Here is a 24,669-nt window from a genome sequence, read left to right on the forward strand (position 1 = left end):
CCACAACTGCAGCTCCCACCACTGCAGCCCCAACAACTGCGGCCCCCACAACTGCAGCCCCAACAACTGCAGCTATCACAACTGCAGCCCCAACAACTGCGGCCCCAACAACTGCGGCCCCCACAACTGCAGCTCCCACAACTGCAGCCCCAACAACTGCAGCAACTGAAGGTTCAACAACAACTGGAGATTCAACAACACATACTGTTACTACTACTATTGCAGCTTCCCCACCAGTTGTGGTTCTCCAAGCAGTCTTGATAGAACCATTTGTAGAAGAACTCGCTGATAAAAACAGCATGGAATTCAAGACTCTTGAAGCACAAGTTGTAGAAGTGGTTAGTACTCATTCTCATTATTTTTCTGTGTATTGAGTGAGTTTGCATTTCTTCATATCATTTGGTGAATACTGTATTTTTAGTTTGTTTATATATTCTTTGCTTCATTCCCACAGTTAACTGTCATCTACAGGACCCAATTTGGCACTATTTTCATCCGCATTTATGTCATAGAGTTCAGGTAACATTTTCAATTTTGAGAGTCCAACTGACTTTGTTTTACTTTCTGGGTTGTGGTTATCAATATTCCAATTTTTAAACTTAATAATGACAAAATAATAATAACAATTATACATATGCATAAGTTGTCAAGGTTAATATAATTTGATCAACATGTGTGCTTTTATTATGCAGGCAAGCTGTGGCCAGAACACGAATGGAAAATACTGAACTAGTGCTCGGGATTGAGTTCAATCAAACTGCTTCAGCTTCAGAAATCCCACAGGCTAATGTTGTTGCAGAAACCTTACGCGGCGCTGTGTCTAACAACAGTACCTCAAACCTCCTTTTTGTTGCCACCTCCATCGAAGCAACTCGTAAGTAAACACTAGCCCTGCATTTCACTCCAGTGGTTGTTAGAGCAGGAAAATATACACAATGTTATTTGTAATTTATCTATCACGGTCTGTGAGTGTGTGTGTTCCGGATGGGGTTTATATCATCCTCTTTCACTGCCATTTCCATGACTGACCTTACAATCAAAGTTTATTCTGGATTTCTTTCCTTATACATTTTAGCCAAATTGCTGGGTCGACAAAGAGCATACACAATCACAATTATCATGAATTCCACTGTGACAAACATTAGCAAGTCTACCTAAACTCTGACTTGCCATATGTATACTTATGTTGTGAAGTGTGTTTGTTCAAAAAAGGTCCTTTGACTACCATAATCATTTTTTCCATATTTCTCCATATTGTTCCATATTTGTTATTTACAGAAGGAAATGTTACAACTGCAGCACCCTCTTTAAATACTACAACTACTGCAATCTCACCTGCTGCATCTACAACTACCAGTGCTGCAACTACGGCTACAACGACCTCAACTACAACAGCTGCAGCTACAACTGCCTCAACTACAACTGCAACTGCTGCAACTACAACTACAACAACTACTACTACAACCACCACATCAGTAACGACAACTGCTGAGGCAATGACAACAAGGCGATTGATTTTCAGATCTGCTGGAGAGACATTTACAAGTGACTTGCAGAATCCATCATCTGCAGCTTTTACGAGGCGAGCCTCAATAATAAAGTCGATGGTAAGTCACTTTCACATACTTTCACACATCTATGTGAAAGTATTTCTGCAATATGCCATTTTTTCTTTTCATATGTACGTTCATCATTCTTCTTTGAAAACACTTTTCTTTATGATTTTCACCTAAAATTGTCACACAGCAAATTTCTCATCAGAGTTTGGTGGAGCTAGACTGTATTATGAAAAAAACCTCAAAAAGTATTTTTAAATATGCAATATAGTCTTGTCTAATGCAAACACATTTCTAATTAAACATTTAACCGTGGGTGCTTCTAGTACCGTCTAATAGATGCTAGACTGTTTCTCATTTCACAGTGAATGGAAACTGGAGGATGGCATTTCATTCCTGGTGTTGAGTTTTCAAAGAAAAAAAGTATTTAACTCATCCTTCCATATAAAGTAAATAGGACACAGATACATTATTTGGCAGTCACTGAAGAAATTGGAATAGTGTCATTACTTAGTGTAAATGAAATACCACAATGAAAAAGACAATGCACAAGTGAAGAAGCAAAAGCCAATAAAATAAATGTACTTACAAATGATTTGCTTGTATTTCTGCAGATTGAACCTTTGTACCAAGAAGCATTTCCTTCATTCCGCACATTGACGGTGATTTCTTTCAGGTAATTTGTTAATGTTATAATGATAGAATCTTAAGAATATTGGTCATAAATTCATACGAATAATACAATATATTTTGGTAATTTCTTTTGCAGTAATGGCTCAATCATCAACCACTCGGACCTTACATTTTTATCCACATCTGTTCCTAATGGCACTCAGATTATAGATGTTTTGGTCGGAGCAGCTTCAAACATCACAGCCTTCAACATTGACACCACCTCCATTTCTGTGGATGGCATACGTAAGCAATATTGAATGCTACCTCATTCAAAATTACAAATATTACAGATTTGTTTACCTCATCAAAAATTTTAAATATTACAGATTTGTTTTGTATTTGTTAAAGCAATGTCTCTTTTTCTTTTCTCAACATTTACAGAAGTGTCAAGTGGAGTAAGCCACAAGATCAGTCTCATCACTGCATCCTTCCTTGTGCTGATGTCATGGCTACTGTCAAGCCAGCAATAGTGCAGTGGTTATGTCAATGTGAAATAAGACTTATACTACTGATATTTTTCTGTTTGACTTCCCAGAAAGCCCATCCATGAGACAACTTTAAGCATCTGGTCCACTGAATAAAAACAAGTTATCACTGTAATTAATTGCATAAAAAAATGAGAGTAATGACAATTGAAACCTTGTATATCAGACACACCACACATAAAACTTTCTCTATGTACAAACACAATTTTGACTTATTGTGCTATAATAATACTGTATAGTTTAGAACAACTAACATTTACATTTAACATAATGCCCCTCATGATTATAAAGTCACTTTTCTTATTTATATGAATTTATATTATCATACATATGTGTAATCTGTGAGCTGACCTGTATTTTTGTACAATTTGAGTAAAAAAGACTAGGTCTTATTGATGATCAGAATACAAGAAATGTGTATACTATATTATTATAGGTTTTTAACATCTAAAGTGGATAAAAAAAAGTGTATCACATTATGTTGAAGATGCATCCATTAAAGGCACTGAAGATATGACCAGACAATCAAACCCTGTCTTATTATTTCCTAAAACTTACTTTCACTATTATTACTACTTTCAGCTATTCTCAAAAGTTATTCAGGTTTGTTCAGGAAGAAAATAGAGAATAGAATAGAAAAATATATTCAGATCATTGAGGAATCTGACTTAAACATGCTCAGTTAGTAAAGTTGATAGTGAAAAAACATCTTAATTTCCCTGAAGTAAAACGTGCTGTTGTGTAAAATGTGCTCTTTGCTCTTACACTAACTCAGTCAGATTTGGGTTGAAGGTTGTGTTAATCACTACTGCACTGAATAGAATAATGTACTGTATAATGATCCATTCACTGTGCTTGTTTAGGTCTATGTGTATTTCTATTATCATAAATACATATGTGTATCCTGGGAGCCTTCCTTATATTTTTGTACAGTTTGTGTTGTTATCTTCCTAATGATCAGAACACAAACATAACAAAAAAATCTGCTGTGCTATAATATTCATATCATTATCTATGATACTCTATTGTTATCTTAAGTGGGTCATAAATCACAGCATACTGGAGATCAGGTATGTAGATGAAAACTGCTTCCATTAAAGGCATTAACGATATGTACAAACTATCAAACCCTGCCTCGTCATTTGCTATAATTTAATTTTACACTAGCATCATATAGTAACATTCTCAACCGGAGTCAGTTAATCGATTAGATGATCTAATGATTGACTTAACCCAACAATTCTGATAATCAGTAAATAGTTTAAGTCATTTTTTTAAGCAAATGCCCAAACATTATGTAGTTCCAGCTTCCCAAATGTGTATATTTGCTGGATTTCTCTGTTTTCTAACTGAATATCATTGGGTTTGGACTGTAGGTCAAATAAAACAGGCATCTTGAAGACGTCACTTTGGGCTTTGGGAACTTGAGATGGACATTTTGCACTGTTTACTGTCATTTTATAGATTTTAAAAGAATCCATTAATGGACAAAAGTAAAGTCAGATTAGTTAATAACAATTAATAATGGGATTAATTTGAAAGATGCAGCCCTATTGAACATTATTCTGAGTGCGTAATCATTACCACCTCTATGAAACTCAAAGAAAAGTAAGCATCTTATCTGGGAAACACTGTTAAGCCTTACCTGAGACTCTAGAGCTCCGACTGCTTTTCCTCCAGTCTGCTGTCCTGATGAACTATTTGATGATGTTTCCTGCAGGTAATACAAAGATAAGCTGGTGTAAGATGGAGACACAGTGAGCCTCCCTAATGAACTTACACTTTTATGGTATTTACTATAAAAAGAACAGACAGTATAATCTACTAAAAAAGATCAGTTAACAGAATCATGGCTATGTGCAGCAACATTAATCTACCATTAAACACCTTCACCTTGTGAAGTTAAAGCCAGCTGTTTCACTGTGACATTAGAGCTCACCTGAGAGCCAACAGCTCCACCTGCCTGTGTTGGCATCAATAGCTGCTGCTAACAGGACATTATTTTCTCATAATTTGGTTACTCTTGTGAAAAAATGTGTCTAACTTGTGGGCAACTTTGTCTACAATAGATAAAATGTCGTGTTGCAGCAAAAAAAAAAGGCCTACATTTTATTATCAGATTGTACTCCCTAAACAATATACCTATGCCTTAGGTATATCTTGTCTTGAGTACAATTTATGTGAATATAATAAGTAATGTAAGGTTCAAATTTGCTGCATCAGTGCCGTGGTTATATTTATGAGTCATATGATTACTGCCTTAAACCAACATTATATACAGGTTTTTAGCTGAGCTCATCGTCTCAAGTTGGGTGTTTTCTGGTCAGCAGAATTTTCTTTGTGCAGGTTTGAAAATACAACACAAAACTAATCTGCCATGAATTAATACGAACATCACAGGATCAATAACACTTTTGATTGACAGATGATCTCGAGGAGGTGCAATGCAAAAACAACAAATCACCGTCACTGAAACTAAAAGATATGTATCCTAATAATAAACTTTAAAGTAGAACCAGACAAACCTGATCTTAAAGTTTCACTTGCTCCACTGCCAGTGTATAAAGGATATTCAAATGAATTTGCATGACAGGAGCTGTGAAAAAGGCTAATTAAAACACACTGAAATAGTTTAAAACATCGAAAGCAGAGGAGGGATTTATAATTTTTTATCTTATATATTTTTATTTTTGGTAAGTACATTTTTAGGTTTATATATAATGCTGTCAGGAGAACTCACACACTTAAAAGCTCATTCACCCTCTCCCACCGACACCCCCAGCCCTCAGCTGTTGTACAAGAAAATTGGCCTGGATGATAAATCAATACACCAGCATGGGGAGAAATTGAAGCAGTTTGTCCTCATCTCATCCATACTATACAAATAAACTGAAGACAAATTGCTCCAATCCAAAGGAGCTTTATGTTGGAATGACCTGTGTCTGACTTCTTTGAAAATGCTGGAGACAAAGAAAAGGGATATTGCATCTCTGAGGGGATATGACGATCTACAAGGAACCAAAAACTCAAGGACAATTAAAATAAAATCATTTGAGGATAAATTTTAAACCTGCCTTCTAGATTTAAGCTGCAACCAATTGAGCAATTCATACATGAAACAATGGTGAGTTCTACATGGACAACTCAAAACAAATTTACCTAGAGAATTATATACAACTTTAAGGGGCTTGAGATAAGATTCAGAGGTGTTCTGACAGACAATGTCAGCATAATCAATAATAGGTAGTATAAACTGACGTGAAATGTCAAACAATTAATTGAATGATAAAGTGATCTCGGACAATCATGTTTTTTTTATAACTAGAATTACCGCCTCGCGGTTGTATGCCTTCGCCAACCAGTCAAGTTGCAGTTTACCTCCATGTCTGTCCAAAATGTCATCACTTCATAATTTTATCCTGTTAGAAATTTGTTACTATTGTCTACAATAGTAACTAACGATGGTTGATGTTAAAATGTTGTGTTGGAGCAAAAAAAGGCCTACATTTTATTATCAGATTGTACTCCCTAAACAAAATACCTAATGCCTCAGGTATATCTTGTCTTGAGTACTGTACTCTTGAGTATTGTATGTGAATACAATAAGTAATGTAAAGTTAAAATGTTCTGCATCAGTGCCGTGGTTATATTTATGAGTCATATGATTACTGCTTTAAACCAACATTATATACAGGTTTTTAGCTGAGCTCATCGTCTCAAGTTGGGTGTTTTTCTGGTCAGCAGAATTTTCTTTGTGCAGGCTTGAAAATACAACACAAAACTAATCTGCCATGAATTAATACAAATGTCACAGGATCAACAACACTTTTGATTGACAGATGATCACGAGGAGGTGCAATGCAAAAACAACAAATCACCCCGCCGTTGAAACTAAAAGATATGTATCCTAATAATAAACTTTAAAGTAGAACCAGACAAACCTGATCTTAAAGTTTCACTTGCTCCGCTGCCAGTGTATAAAGGATATTCAAATGAATTTGCATGGCAGGAGCTGTGAAAAGGGACAATTTAAACACACTGAAATAGTTTAAAACTTCGAAAGCAGATAGAAGGAAATTGTCATAATTAGCATGTGAATTCTTGAGTTATGGCCTATATGTGTTTTTTGAGGTCACAGTGACTTTGACCTTTGACCACCAAAATCGAATCAGATTATCCTTGAGTCCAGGTGGATGTTTGTACCAACTTTGAAGAAATTCCCTCCAGAATGGAAACGAACGGACAACCTGAAAACATAACGACTAATAATAATAATAGCGACTGATAATGCCCATTTAATGGCCTGATAACAGTCGAATCGGTTGTGAGGAGGAACGATCAAGCCAGTTATTATTGAAGTCACCCAAGGTTATCATTTCATTATGCCTCTCAAGAGAATTAATAGTTGACAAAATACACTTTGTGTAGTCAAATTGTATCCGACTGGAGGCTTAGAAACAAGATTTACAGAATCGTATGTTGCCAGCCCACCTCTTCTAGAAGCCCTATCAGCTCTATACTGAACAGAATTGTCAATTTTAAATTCATCATCTGGGATTTTAGTATGTAGTCATGTTTCGGATATTGTGATAATATTGGGTCTGTAAAGAGTGGCCTAAGCCCTGAGGAGATATTTTTTTTTAAACAAGGCCCCTAATATTAAGATGAATAACCTATAAACCAGCTATTCTCAACCACTGGGCCGGGGCCCACTGGTGGGCCTCTGAGGACCACCTAGTGGGCCGTGAGGACCTGCCAAATGGTTACATTAACTTCTTCAAAATCCGATGGCCGCTATTCTGTCTTTCGGAGGTTGTAGCGGGCTCAGTTTTAAAGCTATACCGGTATCATAGGAAACTGAAAAACCTAAAGAATCCATTGGTCCCAACCATGTCTTGCCATCTTGTCGGGAAAGGAGGCTAAATAACGCTCCAAATATACACTAAAAAAACTGACATGGCCATTTTCAGACGGGTCTCTTGACCTCTGACCTCAAGATATGTGAATGAAAATGGGTTCAATGGGTACCCACTATGGAACTGTGATGCTGGAAACTTGAATTTCCCTCAGGATCAATAAAGTTACTATCTATCTATCTATCTATCTATCTATCTATCTATCTACAGTATATATGTCTTGGATGCAGTGACACACATGTTGAGTGTTTTTTTAAACGAAAAAATGTTGTTGGAGCCCAGTTTGTAATTTATTTGGGAAGGTGGTCCCCAGAAATGTTTTAACAATCAGAAGTGGGCCTCAGGATACAGAAGGTTGAGAATCCCTGCTATAAACCTTTAGCTGATTCAATTGTGCCTATAGAATAAAAATAAAAAGCAGGTCAGAAAACTGGGCTGCACGATGGTGCAGTGTTTAGCACTGTCGCCTCCCTTCTGTGTGGTTTGCATGTTCTCCCCGTGTTAGCGTGGGTTTTCTCCTTGTTCTCTAGCTTCCTCCCACAGTTCAAAGACATGCAGGTTATTGTTGACTCTAAATTGCTTGTAGCTGTGAATGTGAGCGTGAATGCAGCAACTTGTTTCTCATGACAAAAGAAGGGAGTATGCCATGATACTGAGCCAAGAAACTGACAGATTGACAGCTGAAATTCTGTATCCTGTGACTGGTTTTTGTTCCATGTCAAGGTGTACCAACATTTCTGAAAATGTAAGCATCTATGAGTCACGTCATTAGCCTACATTCACATCAAGACCTTAATAGATGTGAACTGTCACATAAGGTGAAAGGTTTGGACTGATGGGCCCTTTTCACAGAAGCCATTTTGACATGTCATTGCAGGGTAAACACAGGTGACACAGCGACAATACAACACAGTGAGCATGCACAATAACAGGACCATAATTGATGTAATTAATTACCTCCGTCAAGGCCGAAGGCCTGGGAAGGAGTTTGTGTTTTCACCGGCGTTGGTTTGTTGGTTTGTTGGTTGGTTTGTTTGTTGGTTTGTTCGTTTGGAGGATGACTTGAAAAATCTGCGATGGATCTGAATGAAATGTTTTGGAGGGGTGGGTTGTGGCACAATGAACAATCCATTCAATTCTGGTGGCGATCCAGGGGGGGGGCAGTGACGTACATGAAACCTGTCTTCTGTCAGGAGATGTCACACTTATAAAAGTGAGATTGTTGCCACAGTGGATTGTGCGTTAACAAAACCATTTAATCCTTTTTTTGGAGTTTCAGTCAGCACCAACAGACCAGGAGCAAACACTGTTGCTACTACTGTAGCTAGGAAGCTCACTCATAATGGGCAAGCGTCAATTTAAGCAAAAGCTTCAATAAACTTATCATTTTACATTAGTTAATCCATCAATCCATTTCTTGAAATGGGGGTGTTAATTTAATTAATATATCATTAAGAATTATAGTTATATACTACTGGGTAGTACTGAGAAAGTGTGATATAATAACACATGATTTAAGGTTGTATCCTCCCTACTCATTTTCCATCATACATTCATACTTTGGCCAGTATAATAGTGAAACTGGTATTAAAGTACATTTTGAAGTATTAAAAATAGTCTTTGGTGAGCCCAGAAATCCTGTGTAGGCAGCTGCAGTTTACTTGTCTTTATTAAAACAATATGCTGCAATTGTCCATTTAAAAATTCTGCTTTTTTTTAACACTGAGGTTGGAAGAAGAATACATATCCAGAATTATCAAAAAATAGTGATTTCATACTGGAACATATCATAAATTGACACTTGCTTAGAATAATATGAGGAAATGAAGCTGAGATGCTTTTCTTTTGATGTGTCAATATAAACAGTATTGTTTTGTACTTGAATTGTATTGTATCATCTATTTGCACATTTACTCTGATAAATCCAAATATCGTATACAATATTTATTCAGTATGTTTCAATATGCAATTATTATTTTTTTCTTTTCTTGTATTTCTTCCCCACTACGACGTCACTAAAAATCTACATTTATGTGTTTGTCCTAACTTACTGTCACATTGGTGGAACTTCTTTCAACACTCATATAGGCCTTTTCAGACCTCAGTGATCAGATCACAAGTGGATAGCTCTAAAAGTACAGGTGTGAATACAATCAAGACGCATTGAGGACATATTGAGAACCGGTCTTTCAGACCACATTTAGAGGTGGTCTGTGCCACATATGGCTACATTCTTTTAGCAGTGTGTCGTGAATGTGTTCTGGGCCACATTAAGGACCGCCTACTCAACTGATGTCCCGCTGGGATCAGCGGGATCACTGCGCTCCTCAGGTGAATAAACAGGCAGACACAAGCACTTGTCGGCATGGAAACGGCCTCTGTGCTCTACTGTATCCTGTCGGTACAACTGTATTTTATTGTAATATATCTTTTTTTGTAGGCTACATATCTACAGACTATCAGACTAGGCATGCAAAGTGCATTATTATCATATTGTCGGAGCTGTGTCTGTGTTTTTGTTCCGTTGCTTTGCATGGAGCTGACACCCGACCGTCCGTCCGTCCGTCCGTCCGTCCATCCGTCCGCCCGGCCACCCGCCCGCTCTCTCTCCTCGCCGGCTGTCTGGAGCTATGTGCCCCGCTGTCGTCTGGCAAAAGCAGCAGTGCAAATACAATGTACAAGAATTCACAAATATGTAGGATATTAATACGGACATTCATGTAATATCACGTCACAACGGCTGCTATATTGACCGTGTGTTTACTATGTGTTTATTTGCATGTAGAGCGGGGGAATGAGATCGGATCACAAGCGGCCACTCATGACGCATGTGGAGACGCATTCTAATGCCAGGTGTGAACAGACGTACTTAGAGCTGTCCACCTGGTCTAAACAGGGCCTTAAGTGGAATGCACCCGCAACTTGTTTCCCATGACAAAAGAAGGGAGTATGCCATGATACTAATCCAAGAAACTGACAGATTGACACATGAAATTCTTCATCCTTTCATTGTTTTTTGTTCCTGACGAAGGTGTGACACATGTGTAAGTCACGTAATTAGCCTTCATTCCATTCCAATATAAAGGACTTAATTGATGTGTACCGTCACATAAGGTGAAATGTTTGCAATATTACAGATGTGATCCAGACTAAATTGAAAGACACTGAAATAGTTAAAAACATCGAAAGCAGATAGAAAGGGGGAATTTATAACTTTAGATCTTAAATCTTTTTATTTTGGGTGAGTGCATTTTTAAAGTTGACATGAAGCAGTCAACCAAATTAAGCTGATTTACTAAATGGATTTCCACTCGAATCAACAATTATAAAACAAACATGACAAATGTCAGCATTTAAAAGAAAAAAATAAGCTCCGTTTTATCTTTCGCGGCAAGAGCGCCACCATGTTGCAGTACTCTAGCCTGTTACGTCACGAGGTTGGTTGGCTCGGCTGAGTTCTACAGATACAACAGTAGAGACAGTGAAAAACGGAGACTGAGGAGGCATAGGACAGAAGAAAACAAAAGGAGGGACACTATTGTATTGTTTCTAGATGTAAAGATGAGTGTTGCCATATTATAGCCAAGAACAAAACATTCCATTTTCATAAACTGCCATTGAAAATGTGTCTATCTTGTGGGCAACTTTGTCTACGATAGTTTAATGATGGTTGATGTTAAAATGTTGTGTTTGAACAATTACCACAGACTAGCAAACACATTAGCCTTGTCTGTCTCAATGTGTTAGCCCTGTGATAGTCTGGCGACCTGTCCAGGATGTACACCGCCTTCGCCCAATGTCAGCTGGCATCAGCTCCAGCCCCCCCACGACCCTGAATGGGATAAGCGGTTACGGATAATGACTAATCATATAGCAGGTATTAAAGGTACAGTGTGCAGGATTCCGCTCACTCCTCCCTTTCAAGACTGCGGTAACGTGAGCCGCCGAGAGCAAAACCGTGGTAAAGCCATTTGCCTCGCTCAGAGGCCGTCCTTACCATAATAACACAATTTTAGGAGCAACGGAAGTCAGATGGCTATCAGCATCACTGTTTTGCACTCTAGGGCTCACGTTACTGCAGTTTCACAAGCGTGTCGGAGATCTACAGTGGCCTTCAGGTAAGGTAAAAATGTGAAAGGCTCTCACTAGAGCTAGTGTTTTTGGTTTGTCTGTTCTGGGCTACAGTAGAAACATGGCAGAGCCATGATATGAAGGGCTCATTCTAATCTAACGCAAACAACGATTCTTAGTTTCAGGTATAAACTAATGAAAACATAGCTTTTAATATTATATTCCATTTCTGCTCATAGATCCCCTGACATGTTACACACTGTTCCTTTAAAGTACATTACACATTAAAAATGTCTTTAAAAGTCTTACATTTAACATGGTGAAGCCTACAGAAACCCTGTATAAGCAGCTGCCATTTCTATTGACATTAACGTTGGAAAGAAATACAACTACATATTCACAAGTTATTAAATATAGTGATTTCATACTGGAACATATTACAAATTGACACTTCAGAAGAATATTTCTTTTGATGTGTCAATATAAATAGTATTGTTTTGTTCTTTAGCTGTATTGTATCATCTATTTACATATTTAGTCTGATAATTACAAATATCATATACAATATTTATTCAGTATGTTTCAATATGCAATTATTATTCTTTTCTTTTCTTGTAATTCTTTCCGCTCTATTACCACGTCACTAGAAATCTCCATTTATTTGTTTGTCCTAACATACTGTCACATTGGTGGAACTTCTTTAAACACTCACATCGGTGGAATGAACCAGCAACTTGTTTCTAAAGAAGGGATTATGCCATGATACTGAGCCAAGAAACTGACAGCAGATATTCTGTATGCTGTGATTGATTTTTGTTCCATGTCAAGGTGTACCAACATTTCTGAAAAAGTCACCTACGAGTCACGTCATTAGCCTTCATTCTGTTGCAATATAAAGGCCTTAATAGATGCAGACTGTCACATATGGTGACAGGTTTGCAATATCACAGATGTGAACTGGACTGGATAAAAAGATACTGAAATAGTTTAAAACATTGAAAGCAGATATAAAAGAGGAATTCATAATTTTGGGTCATTTTGGGTAAGTACATTTTAAGTCTATATATGATGCTGTCAGGAGATGTCACAGACTTATGAACTAAAAGTGGGATTGTTGCAAAAGTGGATTGTGTGTTCAGGAGGCAGGTTAAACATTTTTTTTTTAGGAGTTTCAGTCAGCACCATCAGTCATGTCAATTTAAGCAAAAGCTTCAATAAATGTAAGTAAATTCAGCATTTTACGTTGGTTAATTCATCAATCCATTTTATGCTGCTTATCCAGGTCCAGGTTGCGTTGATTTAATCAATTATATCATTAATAATTATTCTTATATACTGCTGGGAAGTACTGAAAAAATGTGATGATACATACATTTAGGCCATATCCTCCCTATTGGTTTTCCATATTAATACCATACTTGGCCAGTATAATCATGAAACAGGTAGGCTATTACAGTACATTGTGTGGTATTAAAAGGTCTTAAAAAGTCTTATATTTAATGTGGTGAACCCTGCAGAAACCCGGTATAAGCAGCTGAAGTTTACTTGTCTTTATTACAGCAATGTGCTGCAAATAGTCATCATAAAAATCATTTTTTTTCTATTGACATTGAGGTTGGAAGAAAAGTACATGTAGATATTCACAATTTATTAAAAAATAGTGAATTCATGCCGGAATATTTTGATGTTACAAATTCACACTTACTCAGAAGAATATTAGGAAATAAAGCTAAGATGCTTTTCTTTTTATGTGTCCATATGAATATTACTGTTTTGTACTTTAAATGTATTATATCATAAATTTTTATATTTACTATGATAACTCCAAATATCATTTACAATAGTTTAATGAGTTTGAATATATATATATGTATATTATATTATATATATATATATATATACACACACATACATATATACATTTTTTCTTGTATTTTTCCACGCTCCATTACAATGTTACAAGAAATCTATATTTATTTGTTTGTCCTAACTTAGCTTGGTGTCACACAATGTCTTTTCAACATTCAGAAGGAATGCACCAGGAAACAAAAAAGAAGACGAAGTATAGTAAAAAAAAAAGGAGTATTACCATTATACTGAGCCAACAAACTATTGCCAACAAACCCATTAACCTCTGTTCTAACTTCAAGAAATGTTCATGCATTTCTGTTTCATTCTAAATTTCACATATTATCACATATTTAAAGTGCTAAGTGATTGTCAAATTAAGATTATTTTCTTCATATGTTGTGAAATCCTGTTGTAAGTTTATCTTTATCTGTTATTCTAGTTTTCCCCCAATCAGAAGCACTATTTATTTATTTTTTTCCATCTCCATTTACACGGCACATGTAGCCTGCCCTATCTTTCCGCAGCATGGTAACATTTTGCACTGTTTTAGATACAAATACACTAGCATCCTATTATTAAAACTCAGGTTTTAGAAATAGGTATAAAATAAGTATAAGTATAAAAACAATAAAAATGTGATACATGTGATTGATGCGCTTTTTGTATCGTGTCACTGTTAAATTACAAGTCTCCACCCCACCATCAACAGTTAGATGGCAGTAGTGGATGATTTTTTTCTATTCAAAGAAACAATTAAAGGGACTGTTTGTAAGAATCAGAAATTGCTTGTTAACAGCGACACCTTTGGCAGTTAAGTCAACGAAAGTCAGCGTCCTGTTGCTCGGGCTCTCACTTGTGCTCGCTCTAAATAGACATGAACGAGCATCGCTCAAAACAGTGAGGCGACACACGTCAGCTAAAACCACAAAATCACTCTATATTTCAGCTGCTTGGCAGTAATGTTAGCTGACCAGACGAAGATCTCTCCATGAATCAATGCTGATCCTAGGGTGTGTTCCAATCCGCATACTTCTGTACTACATACTCATTATTTTGAGTGCATAGTGCGTTCCAATTGGGTAGTACGGCAAATGCAGTGCACTCAAAGTACCCGGATGTTGTACTCAAAACGGTCAGATCGTTGAGTGTGGAACGCTGGACACTTTCCACACTCATTTGCCTCCATCTTGGCTACGTAGCGGAAGGGGCGGAGCCACGACCACTATTCAAACAGACGTTGATACCAGAAAAAAACAATACAATACGTAAACATACCGGTACATTTTCAGCCAACAGGAGGACACATTGTAGGCGTAGGCTACGACGTTGGAAACGTAATTTCCACTCTGCTTTCCTTTTTTTTCAGAAGATATTTTGGCGGGTAGCGAGCCGCGGTCAAATATTGCGATCGTCATTTCCGGTCAGTGCGCCGCAGAGTATTCGATTTGAGACGACCCTACCCCGTTGAAATTTACGGACTACTCAAGTGAGTACAGAGTGCACAAAGTGCACTACATTGAAGTGTATTTCTGGAAATACGTGGGTTGGAACACACTCCTAGTGTTGGCTTTTCCTGCCTCAGTCTCCCGACTGAGGCCGGAGGGAACAGGGGAGACACCGGCACCCGGTCGGAGACGATAACGTTTCTCGCTTCGGAGCCCCGTCACTTTACAAGACACGGGAAACCTCTGTTGGTCTGGAGGAGCTGTGCATTCATTTCTGCACAAACGTCCACTGTACATTTACTAGATATTCTCAGAGCTACTAACTCTTCTGCAGTGTGTAGTGTGCATGCATGCACGTAAGAGTGGAGCGAAAGAGCGAGAACGAGCAGTGTGTGTGAGTGAAGGCAAGCAGAGGAGCAGAGTACAGCAGAGACTCCGGCCCTGGAGACCAAAGCTACGGTCTCCCCCGCGTCCTCCGACCGTGACCAACACTGTTTAACAGACGGGCTTCACTAGATAGAACTTTGTGGTTTTGGTGCTTTCGTGTAGTTTGTGTTGGAGTCTTGTCTGAACAGCGTAGCCACATGCAAGCGCGCATGGGACACCGACCCGGGTGATTTATACGTGTAAGAAGTTACAATCAGTCCCTTTAACAGAGGATATTAAATATCTCAAAAATATAATACAAATTACAAATAATAAACGAGATCATTTTAACTTACATCATTCATGCATCCACAATCTGGAATTTGGCTTTTCTCCTTGACATAGGGTTAAGCTCGGGTATCTAGTATAACACAAAACAATCTGTTAACTTTCAAACAATATATTAATTTCAACCAAATAAATTATAAAAGTGCAAAAGCCATATTAGACTCACATCATTCTGCTTTTTTCTGCCTGGGATTGTTTGAAGGGTTCAGGCCTGAAGAGCAGAGTTATATAATCTAGGGGGAGTGGTCTAATCAGGAGTGACCTTTTATACCATGCTTGCAGGTGGGGTGGAGACTTGTGATTTAACAGTCACAATGCCACAGTAATGAATATGTACAGTATATTGAAACACAAAGAGTTTCACAGAAGTGAAACGTTGGGGACGCAAGTAGGAGCTGGTCTAGTTATTACAAAAATATGAAAGATAATTTTCAATATCAATAAAATAATATTAATAAATTATCAATATATATTAATGATAACGTGGCACCAAATTGTGTTGGTACAGAAAGAGAACATGATAGCCAATTAATGTAGTCTCATAAATAAGTCTCACAACGTATACTAAACCACAGTATCAATTTGGAACTCTGATTAATAATTAAATGAATAACTATAACCATAAATAACCATATCAAAAGCTAGTAAAAGTTGAAGGAGAGAGAGAGAAAGACGGGCTGTGGTCGAAAAGTATTTTTTGCTTAAGAAGGTTCCTAACGGAGTGAAATGACCCTGAAGTATCTAAGTATCCGTGATAAGAGCTGAATTCTCTAAATGCTAAGGAGAGGTGCTACAATGCTTCCTTTATTATCTCCTTTAGCATAGGATACACTGGACCATCCTTTACCAAAGGAAAGGAGATAACGCCTCCCCACAATTCCTTGCGGCCGCAACTTTTAATGAACTGCACCATACAGCTGTTCATGAAATTAAACAATATGCTAATCTTGCATAATTATTTCATACAGTCATATACTAATTGGGATTCACGTTTAATATGACTGGACAGTGACAAGCATTGTGTTTCACTTCATTTTTAATCATTTATTTATTTATTTCGAATATGTAACTAATACCTAAGTAAAAAAACAACAGAAGAATAGCAAATAAAATTAATAGTAAACATATAGCAAACTGTAAATAAACAAATAATGTCCGAAAAAGAGTTGGGAGAATTACAGCCTACGTGGTCCTACGCCTTCTCTATAACTCAAACAATTAAATAAATATTTATCATAAATCTTTTTTATATTTCAATTCCAACCTTAGTAATGAGGTCATAATTTTCACCGATTGTCCATGTTCCAAGATAATCCTTTATTATATGTTGATGTAAAGTCTTACAGCTGCTGAAGGACCTTGAGGTGAGAGGTCAAGGGACCCCTGTGAATATGGCCATGCCAGTGTTTCCTTTGCCAAAATTTAGCCCAACTTCGGAGCATTGTTTATCCTCCTTCCCGACAAGCTAGGATGACATGGTTGGTAACAATGGATTCCTTAGGTTTTCAAGTTTCATATGATAATTGTACCTGTTACAGCCTCTGAAAGACAGTAAAGTCAGCCAAGGTCACCGGCGTCCTTAAAAACTTAAAGAGGTTGATATCAGGACTTGAAGTCTGAAGCTGGCCGGACAGAAGTGAACAGCAATACACAATGTAAAGTGTCAACAAAATACACTGAAGTTAAAATCAAGCTCTGAGCTAATTATTGATCTGATCGTGTTGACAGCATCTACCCAGTAAGAAGAAATATTAGGGCATTCCCAAAAGATATGAATTGAAATATTTGTCATTACACTTAGACAACAAACCAACAGAAAAGATTAGAAATGTCTTTAACACCTATATCACATTTTAAAAGCCTGTGTCTATCCAGATTAAACATAAAAACATAATCATTCTCGAATACAAAAAAGCAAAGCACTTATTATGTGGGTTTAAATCCCTCCATATGTCAGTTATGCCTGTTTCTTTGAGCATTTTTTTTTTTTTTTTACATATAATGCTTCCAGCAGATATTTCAGTCTGCTCCACATATAAGCACACCTGACGCTTCCACAGATATTATATTAAAAATCTTTTTAATCAACTGTTCATCATGTCTGAAAACAAACAGGAGCTTGAATTCATTATGATCTATAAATCCTTTAACCAATAACGCCCTTCTTTGTCTGTAATTTGTGAGGAAAACTGGAGGTTTACTTTAATTGAAATTAAGATTTCGACCCCCCTCATATTTCCTCTTTCAAAAGAAGAGTAATATGAGTTTTTAAACCCCAATTTTTGCAGCTTCTCATGTTCAGTGTTTGAGAGGTGTGTTTCTTGACAGCAAGATTATATCTTGTTTTTCTCTCTTCATTTTAATAATTGCCTTATTTCTTTTTATAGGATTATGTAACCCATTCACATTAAGGGAGACTACTCTGTATCCGTCATGCAGCATTTCAGACAGTAAGAAAAGTAAAGAAAGTTTACCTGGATACTTATACATCTCAAGATGACCTGAACAAAAGAACTTCTGTCTGTGAAATAAAATGAGACTTAACGAAAAAGCACACATATTTAACAATAATGACTTCGATCCATGAAGTCTGAACTCAACTTCTATGTCAGAAGAGGAAGCCCATGACCCTGAGGGGACCCCTCATAGTGCAAACTGACATTTCTGAATAGTTAAAATAAGGGCAGTGCACAAAGAATAATCAGAAAACAGTTCCCAAAGTGGTCAATTTAAATGACATAAGAAAACTGTAGGAAAATTTGCTTAACCTCTTACTATATCATACTTTTCAGCCTAGTATTGTGTTGGCTTCACGCCGTCTTACTAGGCTTGAGCGATATAACGACATTATCGCTAAACACGATAATGGTCCTCACGTGTCCACAATAACAGAACAATATTCAATAATGTTGAATACAGGGATTCTGCCAGTAAGTTGCAAGCCCGACGGGACTGAGATGACTCCCCACTGTGGCAAAGCATCAGGGAATTAGGCATTTTGAGAGAGAGCACGCGTGTGTGTGACAGAGTGATGGTGAGAGGAAGTCATCTGTAACTAGCTGTGAGCATAGCAGTTTGTACAGTGAATAAATGTTACAACTCCTCAAGACACAAGCCAAGTTGCAGTGTCTTGTAGGATTTTTCCATACAGACTCGGCGCGTCAGCCCAGCACGGCAGGGATTTACGTCTCCATTACAACAGTTACCCGCTATTCAAAGAAGAGGCTGTAAAGCCGTGATGAACACATTTCATTTCCTATATTCTTCACAATAAAAGTCCCCTGTTTTTTTGTTATTTAAAAGCAACTTAACACAACTTCTATGCATGCTGCTATGCAGCTAAAAAGCGAAACGGTAAAAAAAAAGCAGATATCTGAAAGTACAAACAGTGAAGTCGGAGATTCAGTTAGAAGCTACAAATGTATTGAAAGCTGAACACACAACGTCTTTCTCTCTGGTCTCTTGCCCGCTTGTTTGAGGAGGGAGAGGGGGGGTCATTGGCGATTCTTTGGTTTTAAACCCAAACAAAAAAGGAGAGCCAGAAAACGACAACAAAGTGATTTGTAAACTGGGCAATAAGCAAGTCGGGAATAAAGATGGAAACACAACAAATATCCGCTCCCATCTTAAAATTAACTATCCAGAATACGCAAGTCTGCCACCTAATACCTCCACAAAGAGCAGCCGGACCAAAACTCCTCCCACAGAGAGCAATCAGCCCTCAAGCAGGCCTCTGTTTTTTTTTCAGTGTTTTAAAGGTCACATATTATGCTCATTTCCAGGTTCATAGATGTATTTTAATGTTGCACTAGAACATGTTTACATGCTGCAATGTTCAAAAAACCCTTTATTCTTCTCATACTGCAGCCTGAGTCTGCCTGCCTCAGAGCCTAATTCAGCCTCTGTCTGAAAACCACTGATTCACAGCCTGTCTCCTCCCACTCTGCTCTGATTGGTCAGCGTTTTCTGTCAATCAAACTTCCTCAACAACAACAGCGTCACCCTCCCCCTCCCTCCCGGAGAAGCTCTCGAGAGAGAGAGAGAGAGAGAGAGAGAGAGAGACGAGTGGAGAGAGAGGAGTGGAGGGAGAGGCAGCTAGAATAGAGCTTATAAACCACTTTAAAGTTTATAAACCAGAAACTTCACCCAGCGCACGTTACCGGAGGAATCTGATCAGAAATCGGCGACACATGATGAACATCTGCGGTCCAGATTCCAGGTTTTCCTGACGGTTTCTCTCAGGTAAATAATACTATTTATAGCTCTGTTAGTTAACTCAGTGTTTACCTCATGCATCAACTCTGTAAACCGTAAACATACACTCTGTTTTACGTCTGTCTTTACAGATCCATCTGTGAGAAATGACCGACAGAATCATCCCAGAGGAGAGCAGACAGCTGAGAGCAGACAGCTGAAAGCAGATGGGAGATACAGAGCTAACCCCATTAGCTACATGCTAACGGGTTAGCTACATGCTACCGCTATGAGACGGTGTGTAAACACAGCGACCATCAGGGTGGAAAATAGAAGATGTGAAACAGTAGTCAGTTCATTATTTCTGCTAAAAGATAAATGTATGGAAGATCAGAGTAATGGTATATTATTTACAGTAGTAGCTGTCTCTGTGTTACCATGACTACAGACCACCGGAGCTTAGCTTACCATAGTTTACCAGAGCTGAAAGACTTTCTCCTGTACCATGTCACATAACTAACTAACAGGTGAGATGATTACAAATGCTGTGAATAATTAATATTGTCATCTGTCAACTCAAATAAAGTTTGACTGTGAAACAGAAATGTGTTGTGTTGCTTACAAGTCACTATTTACTACCTGTACTCTGCTACATGCATGACATCAAATATATATAATATATAAATATCATCTGTTTAAACAGTGTAATTACATAAAGCCTTTGTGAAAGAACATGTTATATTTAGATGATGGGAGTACATGAAGCCTGTTCTGCTGGTTCTTGCAGACTTTGCTCAAGTTAGGTTGAGGAGGAGAGACAGTGACGCGCTGTGGGGCGGGGTCAGCTACTGAAGGTTCTCTCTGGTTCGACCAGGAAACCCTTACATGGCTTGCATTTCTCTAATGACGTCAGAAGAGAAGGAAAAAAAGCGATTTTTTTTTCTGCACCCATTTCCGGACAAACGGAGGAGGAGAAAAAGAGAGAGGATGGTCTTTTATGATACTATGGTGGCCTGTAGACACACTGGGGACAGATATTGATGTTTAAAAGACATGGAAAAGTGCATTTTGCATAATAGGTGACCTTTAAAATTAGCTTCTTATAAACAAGGGAGGAAAACACGATCTGCCATCCCGTAGGATATCTTATTTTTTCGGTATTCTGAAAAATACACAGCTGAGGTGAGAATTTAATTTTTGTTTTACAAGTAGTATATATCAATTCTTGGATTTCATTTCACACTTTGTTCATTTTCTATGAAGCCAGAAGGAACGCACAAGGGAGTCTTGGTAACCACACCACAAGAACAAACACAATGGGTGTTGGGCCAATCTTATCAATTTTGCTGACAAGTAAGTAAATGACCAGTGCAATATGAAGTGAAGGTGTTTAGAGTACTCTGAAAAAAATGTATATTAAACACATCTTCCTTCTGTTCATTACTAATAGTGGCCATAGTGGTTGTTACTACAACTGGTCAATCAAATCAAAACGGTGGGTCAACAGCAACTGCCGTGTCAACTACAACTGGATGTTCAACAACAACTGATGCAACAACAACAACTGCAGGTTCAACAACAACAGTTGTAACATCATCTGCAGGGTCAATAATAACTAGTGGCTCAACAACAACTCATGCAACAACGACATCTAGAAGTCCAACAACAACTCTTGGGTCGACAGCAACTGCAGGATTGACAACAAGCAGCGCATCAACAACAACCGGTGTTTCAACAACAACTGGTGGATCAACTACAACTGAAGATTCAACAACAAGCGGATCAACTACAACCAGTGGGTCAACAAGTGGAGGTTCAACAACACCAACTGGTGGATCCACAAAAACTGGTACATCAGCTACAACTGGAGATTCAACAACAACTGGATCAACTACAACAGCTGCAGGGTCTACAACAAATAGTGCATCAACAACAAGTGAAGGTTCAACAACAACTGATGCAGCAACAACAACAACTGCAGGTTCGACAACAACTGTTGTAACATCATCTGGAGGGTCAACAATAACTAGTGGCTCAACAACAACTGATGCAACAACGACATCTGGAAGTTTAACAACAACTGTTGGGTCGACAGCAACTGCAGGATTGACAACAAGCAGTGCATCAACAACAACCGGTGTTTCAACAACAACAGGTGGATCAACTACAACTGAAGATTCAACAACAAGCGGATCAACAACAATTGGTGGGTCAACAAGTGGAGGTTCAACAACACCAACTGGTGGATCCACAACAACTGGTACATCAGCTACAACTGGAGATTCAACAACAAGTGGATCAACTACACCAACTGCAGGGTCTAAAACAAATAGTGCATCAACAACAAGTGAAGGTTCAACAACAACTGGTGGACCAACGACAACGTCTGGAGGTTCAACAGCAACTGGTGCATCAATTACAACTGGAGATTCAACAACAAGTGGATCAACTACAACTGCTGCAGGGTCTACAACAAATAGTGCATCAACAACAAGTGAAGGCTCAACAACAACTGATGCAACAACGACAACTGGAAGTTCAACATCAACTCTTGGGTCGACAGCAACTGCAGGATTGACAACAAGCAGCGCATCAACAACAACCGGTGTTTCAACAACAACTGGTGGACCAACGACAACGTCTGGAGGTTCAACAACTGGTGCATCAATTACAACTGAAGATTCAACAACAAGTGGATCAACTACAGGGTCAACAACAACTGATGCAACAACAACAACTGCAGGTTCGACAACAACTGTTGTAACATCATCTGGAGGGTCAACAGCAACTGCAGGATTGACACCTAGCAGCGCATCAACAACAACCGGTGGATCAACTTCAACTGAAGATTCAACAACAAGCGGATCAACTTCAACCGGTGGGTCAACAAGTGGAGGTTCAACAACACCAACTGGTGGATCCACAACAACTGGTACATCAGCTACAACTGGAGATTCAACAACAAGTGGATCAACTACAACAACTGCAGGGTCTACAACAAATAGTGTAGCAACAACAAGTGAAGGTTCAACATCAACTGATGCTACAACAATAACTGCAGGTTCAACAACACTTGGTGGACAAACGACAACATCTGGAGGTTCAACAACAACTGGTGCGTCAATTGCCACTGGAGATTCAACAACAAGTGGATCAACTACACCAACTGCAGGGTCTACAACAAATAGTGCATCAACAACAAGTGAAGGTTCAACAACAACTGATGCAACAACGACATCTGGAAGTTCAACACCAACTGGTGGATCCACAACAACTGGTACATTAGCAACAACTGGAGATTCAACAACAAGTGGATCAACTACAACAAATGCAGGGTCTACAACAAATGGTGCATCAACAACAAGTGAAGGTTCAACAACTACTGATGCAACAACAACAACTGCAGGTTCGACAACAACTGTTGTAACATCATCTGGAGGGTCAACAATAACTAGTGGCTCAACAACAACTGATGCAACAATGACATCTGGAAGTTCAACAACAACTGTTGGGTCAACAGCAACTGCAGCATTGACAACTAGCAGCGCATCAACAATAACCGGTGGATCAACTTCAACTGAAGATTCAACAATAAGCGGATCAACTACAACCGGTGGGTCAACAAGTGGAGGTTCAACAACACCAACTGGTGGATCCACAACAACTGGTACATCAGCAACAACTGGAGATTCAACAACAAGTGGATCAACTACAACTGCTGCAGGGTCTACAACAACTGTTGAAACAACATATGAAGGGTCAACAATAACTAGTGGTTCAACAACAACTGATGCAACAACGACATCTGGAAGTTCAACAACAACTCTTGGGTCGACAGCAACTGCAGGATTGACAACAAGCAGTACATCAACAACAACAACTGGTGTTTCAACAACAACTGGTGGATCAACTACAACTGACGATTCAACAACAAGTGGATCAACTACAACCGGTGGATCAACAAGTGGAGGTTCAACAACACCAACTGGTGGATCCACAACAACTGGTACATCAGCTACAACTGGAGATTCAACAACAACTGGATCAACTACAACAACTTCAGGGTCTACAACAAATGTTGCATCAACAACAAGTGAAGGTTCAACAACAACTGATGCAACAACAACTGGTGGACCAACAACAACATCTGGAGGTTCAACAACACCAACTGGTGGATCCACAACAACTGGTACATCAGCAACAACTGGAGATTCAACAACAAGTGGATCAACTACAAGAAATGCACGGTCTACAACAAATGGTGCATCAACAACAAGTGAAGGTTCAACAACAACTGCAGGTTCAACAACAACTGGTGGACCAACAACAACATCTGGAGGTTCAACACCAACTGGTGTATCCACAACAACTGGTACATCAGCTACAACTGGAGATTCAACAACAAGTGGATCAACTACAACTGCTGCAGGGTCTACAACAAATAGTGCATCAACAACAAGTGAAGGTTCAACAACAACTGATGCAACAATGACATCTGGAAGTTCAACAACAACTCTTGGGTCGACAGCAACTGCAGGGTTGACAACAAGCAGTACATCAACAACAACTGGTGTTTCAACAACAACTGGTGGATCAACTACAACTGAAGATTCAACAACAAGCGGATCAACTACAACCGGTGGATCAACAAGTGGAGGTTCAACAACACCAACTGGTGTATCCACAACAACTGGTACATCAGCAATAACTGGAGATTCAACAACAAGTGGATCAACTACAACTGCTGCAGGGTCTACAACAA

General features: G+C 38.4%; 1 protein-coding gene across 1 annotated transcript; it reads left to right on the forward strand.

The window, feature by feature from the left end:
• Positions 1 to 293: 293 nt before the first annotated feature.
• On the forward strand, positions 294 to 3,235 carry LOC141760754 (uncharacterized). The gene is made up of 7 exons (XM_074623819.1): positions 294 to 338; positions 455 to 519; positions 693 to 874; positions 1,279 to 1,607; positions 2,171 to 2,232; positions 2,326 to 2,474; positions 2,613 to 3,235. Exons 1-7 carry the CDS (start codon positions 300 to 302, stop codon positions 2,699 to 2,701), a joined length of 915 nt encoding a protein of 304 aa, XP_074479920.1. The 5' UTR covers positions 294 to 299; the 3' UTR covers positions 2,702 to 3,235.
• Positions 3,236 to 24,669: the final 21,434 nt, after the last annotated feature.

This window comes from Sebastes fasciatus, chromosome 22 (assembly GCF_043250625.1).
Source record: "Sebastes fasciatus isolate fSebFas1 chromosome 22, fSebFas1.pri, whole genome shotgun sequence".
Lineage (NCBI taxonomy): Eukaryota > Metazoa > Chordata > Actinopteri > Perciformes > Sebastidae > Sebastes > Sebastes fasciatus.